Source organism: Rhinolophus hipposideros, assembly GCF_964194185.1.
Source record: "Rhinolophus hipposideros genome assembly, chromosome: 22".
Classification (NCBI taxonomy): domain Eukaryota; kingdom Metazoa; phylum Chordata; class Mammalia; order Chiroptera; family Rhinolophidae; genus Rhinolophus; species Rhinolophus hipposideros.
The window spans coordinates 3,148,535-3,162,361 of NC_138068.1; the positions used below are offsets into that span (position 1 = coordinate 3,148,535).

The 13,827-nt window shown below is 50.0% G+C and overlaps 1 protein-coding gene across 4 annotated transcripts in view; it reads right to left on the bottom strand.

Annotated features, from left to right (window-relative positions):
* ZNF831 (zinc finger protein 831) overlaps positions 1-13,827 on the bottom strand; it is a 103,800-nt gene that overhangs the window by 57,909 nt on the left and 32,064 nt on the right. The window contains exons 2-5 of one of the 4 annotated variants that reach the window (XM_081033715.1): positions 13,081-13,166; positions 12,207-12,500; positions 5,009-8,770; positions 3,719-3,858 (exon numbers count right to left, since the gene is read on the bottom strand). In XM_081033715.1, coding sequence (XP_080889841.1) covers positions 3,719-3,858; positions 5,009-8,734 — 3,866 coding nt within the window. In that variant the 5' untranslated portion in view covers positions 8,735-8,770; positions 12,207-12,500; positions 13,081-13,166. Of the gene's footprint in view, positions 1-3,718; positions 3,859-5,008; positions 8,771-12,206; positions 12,504-13,080; positions 13,167-13,827 lie in introns of all 4 variants that reach the window. The other 3 variants (XM_081033713.1, XM_081033714.1, XM_081033716.1) reach the window with 3 other exon arrangements.

Consider the following 13,827-nt stretch of genomic DNA (forward strand, 5'->3'; position numbering starts at 1 on the left):
ACACCAGAGCACATGTTGTATGTTTCCATTTCTATAAAATTCGAGGAAAAGTGAACTAATCTATAGTGACACAGAGCACATCAATGGTTACCTGGGGACAAGAGGGCCGTAGGGTGGCCAGGAGGAAGGAATTACAAAGGGACACATAGAAACTAGGCATTATGAATGCCTTCATTATCTTGATTGTGTTGCTGGTTTCACAAGTGTGTACATATGTCAAAATTTATAAAATTGTGTATTTTAAATATGCGTAACATTAAAATTCAATATACCTCAATAGAGCTTTTCAAAAAAATAAGAAACCTTAGTAAAATTTTAAAGATAGATCTGAACAAAATATCTGGATTATAGCACAGAGACAAAGTTATTGAAAATAGAGGTTAAGAGACATGAAAGATAGAGACTGTCAAGGATACGTTATTTCAGTGTTCCAGAAAGAGAGGACAGAGGACGAGGCAACATTTGAAGAATGATGGCTGAGAAATTTCTAGATAGACATCAACCCACAAGTCATAGAAGCCCAGTGGATTCCTAATGGAATAAATAAAAGTAGCATGTACCTGTATACATCAAAGTAAAAGTATGGAACACCGAAGAGTAAAAGTAGATCTTAAACATAGCAAGAGATAAAAAGATTTTCAAAAGACAGCTAAGTAGACTTAATAGCCGACTTCTCCACCGCAACACAGAAGCCAAAGGATATGGCAATAATTGCTTTATGTACTGAGAGAAAATAACTGTCAACCTAGGATTTTATACTCAGTAGAAATATTTTTCAACAACAAGGATATTTAGGAAATAAATACATTTTCAGACGAATAAAAATGCCATTTTTCTTCTCTAAAGGAAATTCGGAAGGACATGTTTCAGACAGAAGAAAGCAATCCCAGAAGCAAGGTCTGATATGTGAAAAAGAATGAAGAGGCAAGATATTTGCAATAATGTGGGTAAATATAAGTGAATAGGCTTAAAAAGACAAATAACAGACTTTGAAAAATATTTGCAATATACATAATAGGCAAAGAATATGTACAAATCTAGAACAGAGAGAATCCTACAAATTCTGGATGGGCAAAAACATTAAAAATCTGCTAATAACAAACATTCGTAAGAATATGGGAGCAGAGCAGACTCTCACTCATTGCCTGAGGAAATGTAAAATTACACAGCCCTGTGTGGAGGGACTTGCTATTCACTTGTAAAGTTGGAAATGTGATTATCTTATAACCAGCAATTCTACTTTTAGGTATATTTCTTAAAACACTGCTTGCATTGTGCCTAAGGAGCATATGTAAGCATGCTCATTGCAAAGTTAGCAACAACAAAAAAATTGGAAACAATTTAAATGACATAAATATGGGAATAGAAAATAAAATGTGTTGTATTCATGGGCTGGAACAGTCTATAGCAATAAAGATAATGAATTTGACCATATGTAACATGGCTAGATCTTCAAAACCACAATACTGCATTTAAAAATCCAACTGAGAAACAATAAATTTAGAATAATATTTACATACATATTTTAAAGACACAAACCAAGACATGTTAATATATTATTAATGGATACATTGATTTGCAAAGTATGAAAACAACGATTGAAACAATTAGTGCCAAATACATAAAACTACATAATTACCTTTTTGGTTGTATTTATTTTGTTTTACATAATGCATAATATATAAAGTAATATTTCATTTGTTTTATTTTTTTAAAGGTTCAGAAGCAACTATGACAAAATGTTAACGTTTATTAATTCTTGATCATTACCCAGGAGTCTATTATATATTTTCTGAGCTTTCTTGTTGTTGTTTTTTTTCAAAATAAAAGAGAAAGAGAGCAGATGCTCTGATACATGGACTTTACCATTCTCTGTGAGCTAAGGCCTTGAGGTGAATCTCTGCTACAGTATTTCATTTTCTATAGAATGTGAAGACAACTGAAGTGAAACGGGAAAGGGAATTAAAAAAAACAGGCTTCTTTCTTGAGGAGAGAACACACATGTTGATAGATGATAGACAGAGATGTGTTCACACACATGTGAGAGGGTCGGTGGATGTATAAATTGAGGCATAAACTGAGACATGCATATATCCAATCATACACGTGGGCAGATGGATAGAGACTGTGGCAGGTCGAAAAATGACCAGACCCTAACCCCCGGAACCTGTGTGGATGTTATCTTTCATGGCAAAAATGGCTGTGCAGCTGTGACTGAGAGCACAGCCAGACAATGAAATTATTGGGGTGAACACAATCTACAACATGAGTCCCAAGAAACGAAAGAAAGCATAGAAGATTGGGTGGGATAGATGGGAGTTGCAAAGTATAAGACGTGGTTTGGGGCAGTGCAAATCATCACTCCTCCAAGATGCGACCTGCTCCCGCAAACTCAGCATCACCAAGGAACTTGTTAGAAATGCAGAACTGTAGACACCACCCCTGAGGCATCACAAGAAAAACTCCAGAAAACTCTGAGTGACGCTGGTGCCGGTTACAGGCTGGGAAGCGCTGGGACAAGCTGTTGTCTGGCATACGGGCTCTGGAGTAAGACTTGCTGGCTCAAAGCTGGGTCCATGGCAGGTCACCTGACCTCTCCGTGTCTCAGTTTCCTCATGAGAAAAAATGGGGAGTCACTGTACAGTGGCCGGCACAGAGCAGCCCTCAGCGATGCTTGCTCTGGTCACCTGGCAGAAAACTGAAACATTGGCAGGGGCCTCAGAAGAGGATATGTCATCTCCAGCCGCTGAGGATCTGAGCAACTGTAGGGAATAACTAGGAATTTGCATTGCCTCTTGAAGACTATCTAGACTTTGGATCAAATATTGACAGGTAGCGGGTGGGAGTAGGAGGCTACAAGCTTTCCAGGAAGCGGAGAGTGCTGGGAGCCAAGGTAGGAAGGGAAAAGGCAGGAGAGCATCAGGGACCTGGGTTCCCTGTGCGATCGGAGAATGGAAGCCGGCCGGCCAAGACGGCTTATAGTCACAGTAAGTAGGAGAGGAGGGGATTGTGGGAGAACAAGGCCCAAAAGCTTCATGGGGGGCCGAGAGGGGCCGGGGCTGGGTAAAGAATTCGCTTTAGAACTTGTACCAGCGGGCAGCCTGAAGGGTGTTGAGCAAAGAAACAAGACAGTCAAAGAATGACAAGATGAAGGAGTGGTATTAAAACCCATGTTCCCCCATTCGTTGCGGGCAGATTATGTACACATGCGTCAGAGTGAAAAGTCTGGAAGGGCACACACCTAAATGTTAACAGTCATTGTCTCGGGTGGTGAGATTACCAGAATGTTTTATTGTTTTGTCTTTGCTCATCTGTGTTTTCTAATCTTTCTGCAAAAGACATGCATTGCTTGCATAATTAAAAAAGCAATAAAAGCTGTAAATAATTAACATGCTCTCTCTTCAGGACTTAAACTGGATGGATGTGTTTTCAACTCAGTTATTTCAAATATTTGCTGAATTCCTGGCCTTAGAAAGACGCCATTGAAAACTACACGCCAGCAGGGCCACGCGGGGCAGACGGATGGGGAAGCAAGTTCAGTCCTTCACCTGGGAAACTTCAGACCTTGGTCATAAACAAGAACTCTTTTCTCTGGAGCACAGAGATGCCTTTTGAAGCCCACGTGAGGTCTTTTCTGGGGGGTTAGGAAAACCACGGTCTACAGTTCCTGACACTAAGGGCACATGTGGAAATGACAGAGGTGGCTGACAGACCCTACCTTCTGGAGTTGACGCTCAGTTTCTTCTGCTTGCTGCTCCCACGGGACCCTTTCCCTCTCCTCCGAGGCAGTCCTTTCTTCCATTCTGGCTCAGACACCAGGTCCTGGGACACCATCCGTGGGTCTGTTGGGTAGGAGAGCTGAAAATACCAGGCATGTTGGTATCACATTGCTCAAAGCCCTTACAGTGGAAACAACAAAGAAGGGTTCTCTCTGCAGATAGGATGCCTATCTGGGGAAATCGAGGCATGGAAATGCTGTATCACCAAGTAGTCTAAGCATTCCTGGGAGGAACCTTCTGGAACCCTGCCTGGGCTTGATCCACAGCGGAAAGCCCACACTTGTGCTGTAAACTGAAGGCCTAGGGAACAAGATAGCTTCCCCAATTCTCCTTCTGGGAACCCCCACTCCCAGTACCTAAATGGATTTTGGAAGAACTAATCTGGGCCTTGAAGCCCGCCTCTCTCAGGCCCAACACCTTTGTTATGAATCCACTGCTCTCAGGATGAAGGAACTGCTGCCACTCCCTCAGGCTCTGCCCAACCCCGGGGGAGAACAACCCCTGAGGCTCTGGAGTCCAGGCCCTGTCACTGTTCTCTACAGTAAACTAGCACTGAAGCTCCAGGATCCCTGTCAGTTGCCCTGGTCTGAGACATGCCAGAGCAGCATAACACTCCCCAATTATAAAATCCACACGCGTGGAACTGCTCTCAAGATAGGACTAGAAACTTATCATTTAATCACCAAGTGAGAACTCTTGAGGCAGCCTAACTCTGATCGCTTTTTGGTCACTGCTGCGGGGAAACTCAGAGGTAAGTTGAATCTGATCATCGCAATTATTTCTCCAGAGTCCCTGGTGCAATAACGCTCCTTTTAAGAGATGGGTTTTTGCCTGGAGTCTCTCAATGAGTTTCTGGTTAACAACCTTAGATGACTTAGAGTGCTCTCCTGGGCAGCGCTTCATTTCACTTTTTGCCTCTGCTACCAGGAAGCTCGGAGTTAAAATTTATGTCTACTTAAGAAAACTACTTCAGCCAGAGTCTTGGGTACAATAATTTTTCCTTTTAAATTTGTCTTGTCATAATTTTCTTTCATTTTGTATTATTGGCCTTGATTCTCTCTGCCCTATTTGTGGTGGCCCCAACTTCCCTCTGGAAAAGGCTGAGAAGGCGTTCTAATGGACAGCAGAAGCTGCAGAGATGGTTTCACGCTTTCTCTCCATCAAGACAAGGCCTGCCTGCTAAACTTGCTCCCTCAACCCTGCGGCCCTGGGGCAAAGCGGGGTGTTACCTTAGACGTCTGTGCCTGCCCTCCTTCGCTCAGGTTTGTGCTGGTCCATCCTCCAGACACCGCCTTGCTGCCCAGTCTGGTGTCCGGACCCTCATCTGGGGGGCTGTCACCAGGGAAGTGCAGTGCCAAGTACACAGAAGTAGCTTTCTCCTTCTGCTCCGTGGGCAGAGGGAGGCTGCAGTTCAAGCAGCACCATGTGAGCCGGGGCTCGGCCTTCAGCGAGGGGAAGGGGCCCTGGGCCCTGCAGCTCCCAGGAGTCTCTGAGTGGGTGCGCAAGGCCAGCTCAGGCCAGCCCGGGGGAGTAAGGGCTGAGAGGAAGGAGCTGGGCCGCAGGGAGCAGCAGGGGCTGAGCACTGGCAGGGGGGGCCCCGAATGAGGGTCACGTGGGGCCTTCTCAGGAGGCCCTCCCACCTCTCTGCTGGGTGCCCAGGGACTTGGGACGCCAGCAGAGGGCCAGGCCTTTGCCCCAGCGCCACCCATGCCGAGGTTTCCACTGTCATGGGTCTCACTCCTCTGGGAGTCACAGGACAAGGTGTGTAGGAAAGAGGCCATCTCCCTGGGAGCCCCAGTGGTCAGGCTCAGAGACACCCCCACTGCTGGGGTGCTGGTGTCCAAGTGCCCTTTCTCTTCTCCTTGCACCCCCTTTCTCCTGCCCCACAGCTTGGACCAGCTGGGGTACTCCCCGAAGCTGTCTGCTTCACCTGGGGCCAGGTCTGAGGCTGGGCCTGGAGGCAGGACGGTCCCCATCCCTGGTCCAACAAAAGAGGCCAGTTCCTCGGGCTGCCCACTCCTGCAGAGAGTGCCCTGGCCTTGGCCCAGACCCTGGGTCTCTCCCTGAGGGAACTTGAGGAGGTACTTGGGGGGAAAGGCAGTGTTGGACAGGGCAGGGAGGGCTCCGGGAGCCCGAGGCGGGGTGGCCGGCTGGGAGTGACCCCGGGAGACTACAGCTGTAGGATTCAGTGTGAGCTCCTTGTCTCTCGGCCCCACTGGCCTCAGGGCTGAGGAAGACGCAGTGGAAGAGGCGCCAGAGGCCTCCATGGGCCTGGGCCGGGCCCTCGCCATGCCGTCGGCACTCCAGTGCAGCCCCCCTGGCTGGTCCCCAGGGTCACTGTCCTGGTTCCAAGATGGCAGGGAGGCGACCTGCTCGGGACTCCCTGGGGTCTCACCTCCTGCTCCCAGAGGCCCCGGCTGCTCCTGGCAGCTCAGCTCCTCCACCCTCAGCTTCTTCCTGTCTGAGGGGAGTTTGCCCGCCGTGGGCTGTTGCTCTCCAGAGCTCCCACCGGGCTGTGTCAGGACGACGGTTTGGGCCCGCTGACAGGCGTCCTTCATGCCCCCAGCACCGCAGGTGCCTTCTCCTTCCAGCTTGGGGTCTGGCAAGACTGGCCTGGGGGCCTCTAGGTCCCTTCCTTTGAGGGGACCAGGTACTGGGGACAGCTGACACCCCAATTCCAGCCTCCCATTTGGAGGAAGCAAAGGGCTCTTGCTGCCCAAAGAGGGGGGTTCTCTGCAGTTTGTGGTGGGGGATGACACAGCCCTGTTCACCCCGGGCTGGTCACTGCCTCCTGCGCTGGCCACCATCTCCCTCTGCTTGTGGGGCTCAGTCACCAAGAAGGTCTCTGTGGCTGGCGGACTTCCCCAAGGCCCTGGCTTGGCCCCCACAGAAGTGTCCCCACAGACAAGGGTCCTCCCGTCCTGGGATGGGGCTTTGCGCTGGCCCCCATCTGCCTCTTCCTGGGGAGGAAGGCCCAGCTCTGTCCCACTGCCCACTCTCACCTCCCTCGCCTTTTTGCCTCCAAGGTGGCTGGTTTTCATCTTCTGGTAGATTCTCTTGAACGTCTCATTCCCGTACACTTGCCACTTCTCCTGGGAAAACATCTTCAACTTCCTCTGGCTGCATTTCCTACCGGCCGCTCTGCCCTTGCCAGTTGCCCCCTCCCCTACAACAGTTCTCCTTCCACCTAGGTCCTCTGCAGGGGCCACGGCGTCTCCAGTGGGGGGACACAGCAGGTCCTCCACTGCAGCCTGTCTGACCAGGGCCCGGGGGTGACAGCTGGGGACATCCACCAGTTGGGCAGGGAAGGGCCTGGGGCTCAGAGGTTTCTGCCTCCTGGGGCAGGTGTCCTGGGGCTCTGGCGGCTCCTGCCACATCCTGGTGCCCTCGACGAAGGGCAGTGAGTAGCTCCTGGTGACGGGGATGCACTCCACGGTGGTGGAGAGCTGAGTGGGGATGGAGTGAAAGAAGAGGGGCCGGGCCTTATCCGGGGCAGCGCAGGTGGAGCGAGTGGAGCAGAGGGCCCCAGGCCTCCTCCGGCCGGGCTCCAGCGCCCGGATCTCGAAGTGGAAGGAGTCCTTGTAGGTGTAGGGCATGGGCAGGTCAATGCTGCCCTGCTTGGACAGGACGGTCTTACGGGGCCTCACGTTGTCCAGCTGGGGGTCATCCACCACGGCCTGGTTGTGGGAGATGAGCCTGGCAATACGCTCCTCCAGGTGCCTCTTCTCCAGCTCCAGGCTGGCCCCCCGCCCCGCCGGCTCGACCCTGGCCCCCCCAGGCGCAGGGACCCCCTCCCCCTCGGACTCGGCACTGTGCTCCGACAGGCTGTGCAGGGGGCTGCAGGGGGCCAGTGGCTGTTCCACACTGTCTGAGCGGGACAGGTAGCCTGAGTCGGTGCTCTCACACTTTCTCAGCCGGCTCTCCAAGGCCTTGGTGTCCCCGGGCTTCTCTGAGGACGGCGCCTGCTGCTGCTGCTGCAGGGAGCATGACTTGCTGGCCGTCGGAGACTTCTGCTCTGGCAACTTACGCCTGGGATGTGGGCCGGCTGGGGGGAGCCCAGGAGAAGCCGTCTGGGTAGAGTCCAAAGGGGCCTCTCTGTCAGCAAATGCGGACCCTTGGCAGGGAACGGCTTCCAGCTTCAGATCCAGGTTCTTGGCCATGGGGCACATTTGCATGGGGGGCTCCGGGCAGTGCCCAACACCCTGCATGCCCGGAGAAAGGGATTTCTCTGATCTGGCCCCATCACCTTCACCCTGGCTCCAGCTGTCCCCCTTGCCGGCTGCTCTGGAGGTCTCTCCAGCCTTGTCCCCCTCCTCTAGGAGGCTGCCCCCGGTGCCATCAGACTCCGAGGAGAGCCGAGAGTTGTTGAGGTGCGTCTGGGTGCGTCTGTGCTTGTACAGGTTGCTCTGGGTCTTAAACGCGATGCCACAGCTGGCACATGGGAAGGGCCTCTCCCCCGTGTGGGACCGGATGTGCTTCTCCAGAACACTGGGCTTCAGGCAGTCCCGGCCACAGTGTGGGCACAGGTGCTTGCCAGCACTGCGCACCTTGCCCGGACTGCCCAGTGTGGGCCCCAGGCTCGGTGACAGGACAGGCAGAGCACCCACGATATTCACTGTGAGTGTTGGGGCTGTCGGCTTCCCGGCCTGGGGAGGGCCAGGTCCTTCAGGCTGCAACAGGGGGCTGAGAATGAAGGGCACGCTGCCCCCGTCCAGGCTGCCCGTCACTAGGGGGGCACGTGGCTGGAGGCCCCCGGGAGGCACCGTGTGGTACAGTGGGATGGGCAGGGCCTTCAGGAACACGGCCGGGGCCAGGCCCTGCTCCGGTGGCAGAATGACAGGGCCCAGGGTCAGGCGAGGCAAGGCCTGCCCACCAGGGGCTCCTGGGGGTCCAGGAGCAGGCGCTGGCTGGTCCCCAGCAGGTGAGGCAAGGCAGTTAAGTTCTGGCACCTCCATCGTATATCATCTGGATGACCCAGGATGCAGGGTCACCTGCAGACAAAACCAAACTTTACCACGGGCACTGCTCATCGTACAGCACACTCTCCCTTGCCTCCCACCAGGCAGCTCACCACCCCGCAGAAGCCTGACAAGAATCCCCCAAGAAAAGTACTCTTAGCCCCATGTGAGGAAAGGTCAACTGAGGCTCACAGCCGAAGTGACTTGTCATGCAGCTGAGACATGGCAACCCAGGATTTGGATCCAGGTCTGTGTGAGTCCTGTCTCTTATTTAACATGTTCAAAGGGAGCTCTTGATTCTTGCCCTCTACAGGGGTCCATGACATGCTTGTCACGGTCACCCCTGACACCCAGCACGGTGCCCTGTGCAGAGGAGACACTCAGAAAATGTGCTGACCTCATGAAAAAGCAAAGTTGTGTAGCTCAGAAGGTCCTCACAGTGATCCCATGCTTTGGGGCAAGTCCTTTTCCTTATCTGGAACTCAGTTGCCAGATCTGTAAAATGGGCAGAGCAGCTCCCTATGGCTCTTGCCACTCTTTAGTTCTGTCTCTGCTATTGGATGAGGCAACAAGGAAGAAACCTCACCGGAGGGGAAGCTTACAGAATTTAGCCAATGAAAACACTCGACCCCCAACGAAATTTGAATTTCAGATAAACAGTGCACAGTTCTTTGATATACATCCCAAATCTTGCATGTGTCATGCTTATACTACAAAATTACGCATTTTTCACCTGAAATCCCAATGGGACTGAGAATCCTATATTTTACCTGGCCACCTCACCAGGAAAAGCACTTCCTCAACCTCAGGATCAGGCTTGGGCCTCTGCTCAAAGGTGGGGCTTTCAAAGCCCATCACTCCCAGCTGGGACACAATTGGTTCCCTCCCAGGCAGCAGGATCAACTGGGCAAATGCTAAGCAAGGGAGTGGGAGAGACCCAGACATGCTCTTCAAACAGGGAAGGAAAGCTAGATGCAATGGGAAAAAGCCAGACAGGCCCATGGTTACAGGATTGGTGTCTCCAGCTCCTTTTTCCTCAGGCACCCCTCCTCCAGGGGCTCCCTAAGCACTTCACCCATCCCCCAGCTTGGCTCCTCAAGAAAACAAATCCAAATTGCAGCCTTCAGCAGCAAGGTTGTAGCAGGAGGGTAAGGTGGAGGTAGTGGCATGCTGGAGCCAGCTCATATCGGCTCACACGGGCTCACGAGAGCTGATTGTTAAATTCTCAGGAATTTTGCAAGTTGGTTATTAACTATGGCTGCTATAAAGAAAAATTAAATTATATAATCTTAAAATGCAACAGATTATATTAAAAGCAACGGTACCACAACTAGGTATCACATGCAAAAGAATGAACTTGAACCCTAACTTCACACCATATACAAAAATTATTTCAAAATGGATCAAAGACCTAAATGTAAGAGCTAAAGCTACAAGACTCTTAGAAGAAATTATAGGAGTAAATATTCGTGACTTTGGATTTTGCAGTGACTGTGAGAGATGTCACCAAAAGAATAAGCAATTCAAAAAACAAGATAAATTGGACTTCCTCAAAATTAAACATTTTTGTGCGTCAAAGGACACATCGAGAAAGTGAAAAGACAACCCTCAGAATGGGTGAAAAATATTTGCAAATTGTATATCTGCTATATCCAGAATACATGAAGAACACAGAATACAACTCAATAACAAGAAAGACAAGCAACTCAGTTTAAAAATGAGCGCAGGACTTGAAGAGACATTTCTCCAAGGAAGATATACAAATGACCACAAGCACAGGTAAAGATGCTCAATATCATTGGTCAATTACATTAGAAAACTGTAAATCAAAAACACTATCAAATACAACTTTACACTAACGAGCAAGGCTGCGGTAATAATAATATCAAACTGGAAACAAGTGTTGGCGAGAATGCGGAGAAAGGGGAACACTTGCACACTGCTGGTGGGGATGGAAAACGGTGCAGCCACTGTGGAAAACAGTTTGGCAGTTCTTCCAAAAGTTAAACATAGAACAACCATATGACCCAGCAATTCCACTGCTAGAATTGAAAACACCCAAAAGAATTGAAAATAGGTATTCAAATAAAAACGTGTATATGAATGTTTATAGCAGCACAATTCCCAATCGCCAAAAGATGGAAACAACCCAAATGCCCATCAACCAATGGATGGATAAATAAAATGAGGCCTATCAATATAATGGGATATTTTTCAACCATAAAAAAAGAATAAATTTAAAAAACATGCTACAACATGGATGGACCTTGAAAACATTATGCTAAGTGAAAGAAGCCAGACTCAAAGGGCCACATTTGTATTATCCCATTTATATGAAATATCCAGAATAGGCAAATTTATAGACGCAGAAAACAGATTATGGTGGTTACAAGGGGTAGAGAGATAGAATGAGGAACAGCTGCTTAATTGGGTACAAGGCTTCCTTTTGGTGTGCTGAAAATGTCTGGAACTAGATAGAGGTAGTGGTGGCACATTATGAATGTACGAAGTACCATTTAATTGTACACATTAAATAGTTAAACTGGTAAATTTAGTGTGTGAATTTTACCTCAGGAAAAAAGGTACTAAATACTAAAACTCATCACTTACTAATTATTTTATTACATCTTACCATTCTCAGTGTTCTTGAGGTTATCTACATTGCTGGCCTTGGTATAATGTAAATACCAGCTCACTCCACATCCCACCTCTTCCCAATTTGGGGTTCAGTAACGTCATCTTCACAGTTTGGAACTGGCCGTGGTGGGAGTATTTACACCATGGAAATGGGCAAATGCTTCAAGTCGGTCCTTTTTTCAATCCTGAGACCATCTCTCCTATTCTGTATTACGCACAAATCTGTCTAACGTTATGAATCTCACAGAACAATGCCACCTACCTCAAAACCTTTGAGACCTTATCATTATTTAAAGAACGATTTAAAGACAGGTATCTTTAGAGATCAGCAGGTAGCTATTAGAATGACTTGGTGCTAATGTAAGTAGAAGAGAATGGCTGACCTCCAGACGCTGCGTCCTTTCTACGAGCTAAGGAATTTCAAGATGCTCCCCAAGGGAACCGTCAGACCTGAGTTCCTGCCCTGCTTGCCTGGTTTGCTGGTCTCTGCCTGAGACCCAGTTCCCTGGGTTCTCAGGGCAGGTCACTTGGGCAGAGCTACTGGACCGTCAGATGGAATTGTGTGTGTAAAAACACTGAGGGTGGTGCCAGGCAAGGAGTCACTTGAGTTCGACTCACTTGAGTTTTCAACCATTCACCACAATATTTTGAACTATTAGCTAGTGATTCCTCCCCCACCCGCTCCTTCCTCCTACCCATCTCTTCCCCCATCAGTCAGCACAGCAGGCTCCCTTCTTTGCCTCTGGGAAGGGGTGCTGCTCTGGTTGGGTTCCCAAGAAAACGATGCTATTGCAAGGATTTTGTTTGGGAAGCAATCCCAAGAAACACTCACAGGGGAGTGGGAAAGCTGGTGACAGAAGCTATGAAGCCATTCCTCACTGGGGCAGCTGCAGCTTCACAGGGCTGGGGACACACCTCAGTTACCCCAACCTGGGGCGAGGGAGCTGTCAAGCATTGAGGGCCACTCCTGGGAACGATGATCTGCTGGCAGGTCCAGCTGGCTGAGTGGACGCACTGAGCCAGCCCTAGAGGCCCCAGAAAGCCACCAGGCATAACAACGTTGCCCACCGCTGGCTCCAGAATGATAAGTGCAGTGGGAGATTGACGGGCAGGGCTTCTGTGGAAGCTGCTGTGGCAGAAACAGAATAAAGACTTCTGAATTCTAAAGCCTAAACCCTAAAAACATCTGAAGAGGATGAGCCAGTTTTCCCAACCCGTGGGTTATGATGGCCCCTGGGTTGGGAGGAGGTAGGAGGAAGGCAGAGGGAAGGGAGGAGACCTCCAACGTTGGCTTCACAGGGTCAGTTGGAGGGGTGACCTGGACCCAGTCGCCCAGGGCCATCTGGGCAGCCCCAGGCCACAGAGCGGTAGCCCACAGCTCATGTCCAGCCAGGAGGGGATGGAGGACACCCACCGGTGTCCCACACCCAGAGCCATGCAGCCCCAGAATGAATTTCAGAGCACCCAAGAGAGGCTCAGCAGTGACCAGGAAAATGGGTCATAAAATGGGTCAAAGGGCGTGTCCTCGAGGGGTATCTTGGGGAAGCGGGGGCTGCTCGAGGAGCTGAGGACCAAGCCCCACACATCCCCCCCAAATAAGCCCGGGGGGGAGGAGAAAAGAAGCCCAGAACTGACTGCCTCAGGGTGGGAGGAGTGGGGCTTCAAAATAGAAATTCCGGAAAAACAGAGCTGTATTTCTCACACACCTGCCGCGAGTATCATTTTGCTCTCTCCGCAGCATGTTCTGTGATCACAGCAAAATTGATGCCTTTTAGGAGCAGCGGATCCCTGCCTGCAAGATAAGGAGCCAGTTAGCACCTTCCCAGGAAATGGCATGTTTCTCCAGAAACCTCAAAGCGCCACTAATTTTCCTCACCCTGAATCAAGGCGGTCGCAGATCATATCATCCACGTTAGACTCATGGGGAAACTGAGACACAGGTTTGGGAAGGCGGATCTCAGGAAAGGTTCTGGGAAGACCACCTGCTCAGCTAGACTCATTGTCAAGGGCTCACCCTTGCCATCATGAGGGCCCACAACACAGAAGGTCCTCCATTCTGCCATGTATGCTGCCCCCCACTTCCCGCAACCCCTAAGCCAGTCATATTCTTGGGTATGAGTGTGCAGCATTAGAGAGTGAACAGAGAGTGAACAGAGAGCTGGGAGAAACAAGGGACAGCATTGACTATTTCCAAAGCCCCCATCCTCCTAAACAACCCACAAAGGGGCAAAGAAAGAAATAGGCTTTATAAATTCACAGTTGGGGCCCCTTGGAGAAATGTACACAACGTATTAACCACAACTTTTCACAAAGAACTAAACAACAGCTGAGACTGTTGTTTTAGTTACAAGCTTCCAAAGCTTCAATCAGTCCTGCACCCCTGTCACCTACTGTGCCATGTGTGGGGACCACTCCGGCCGTTACTTCCTCCCATGCCTGGGTAATGGGGGTCT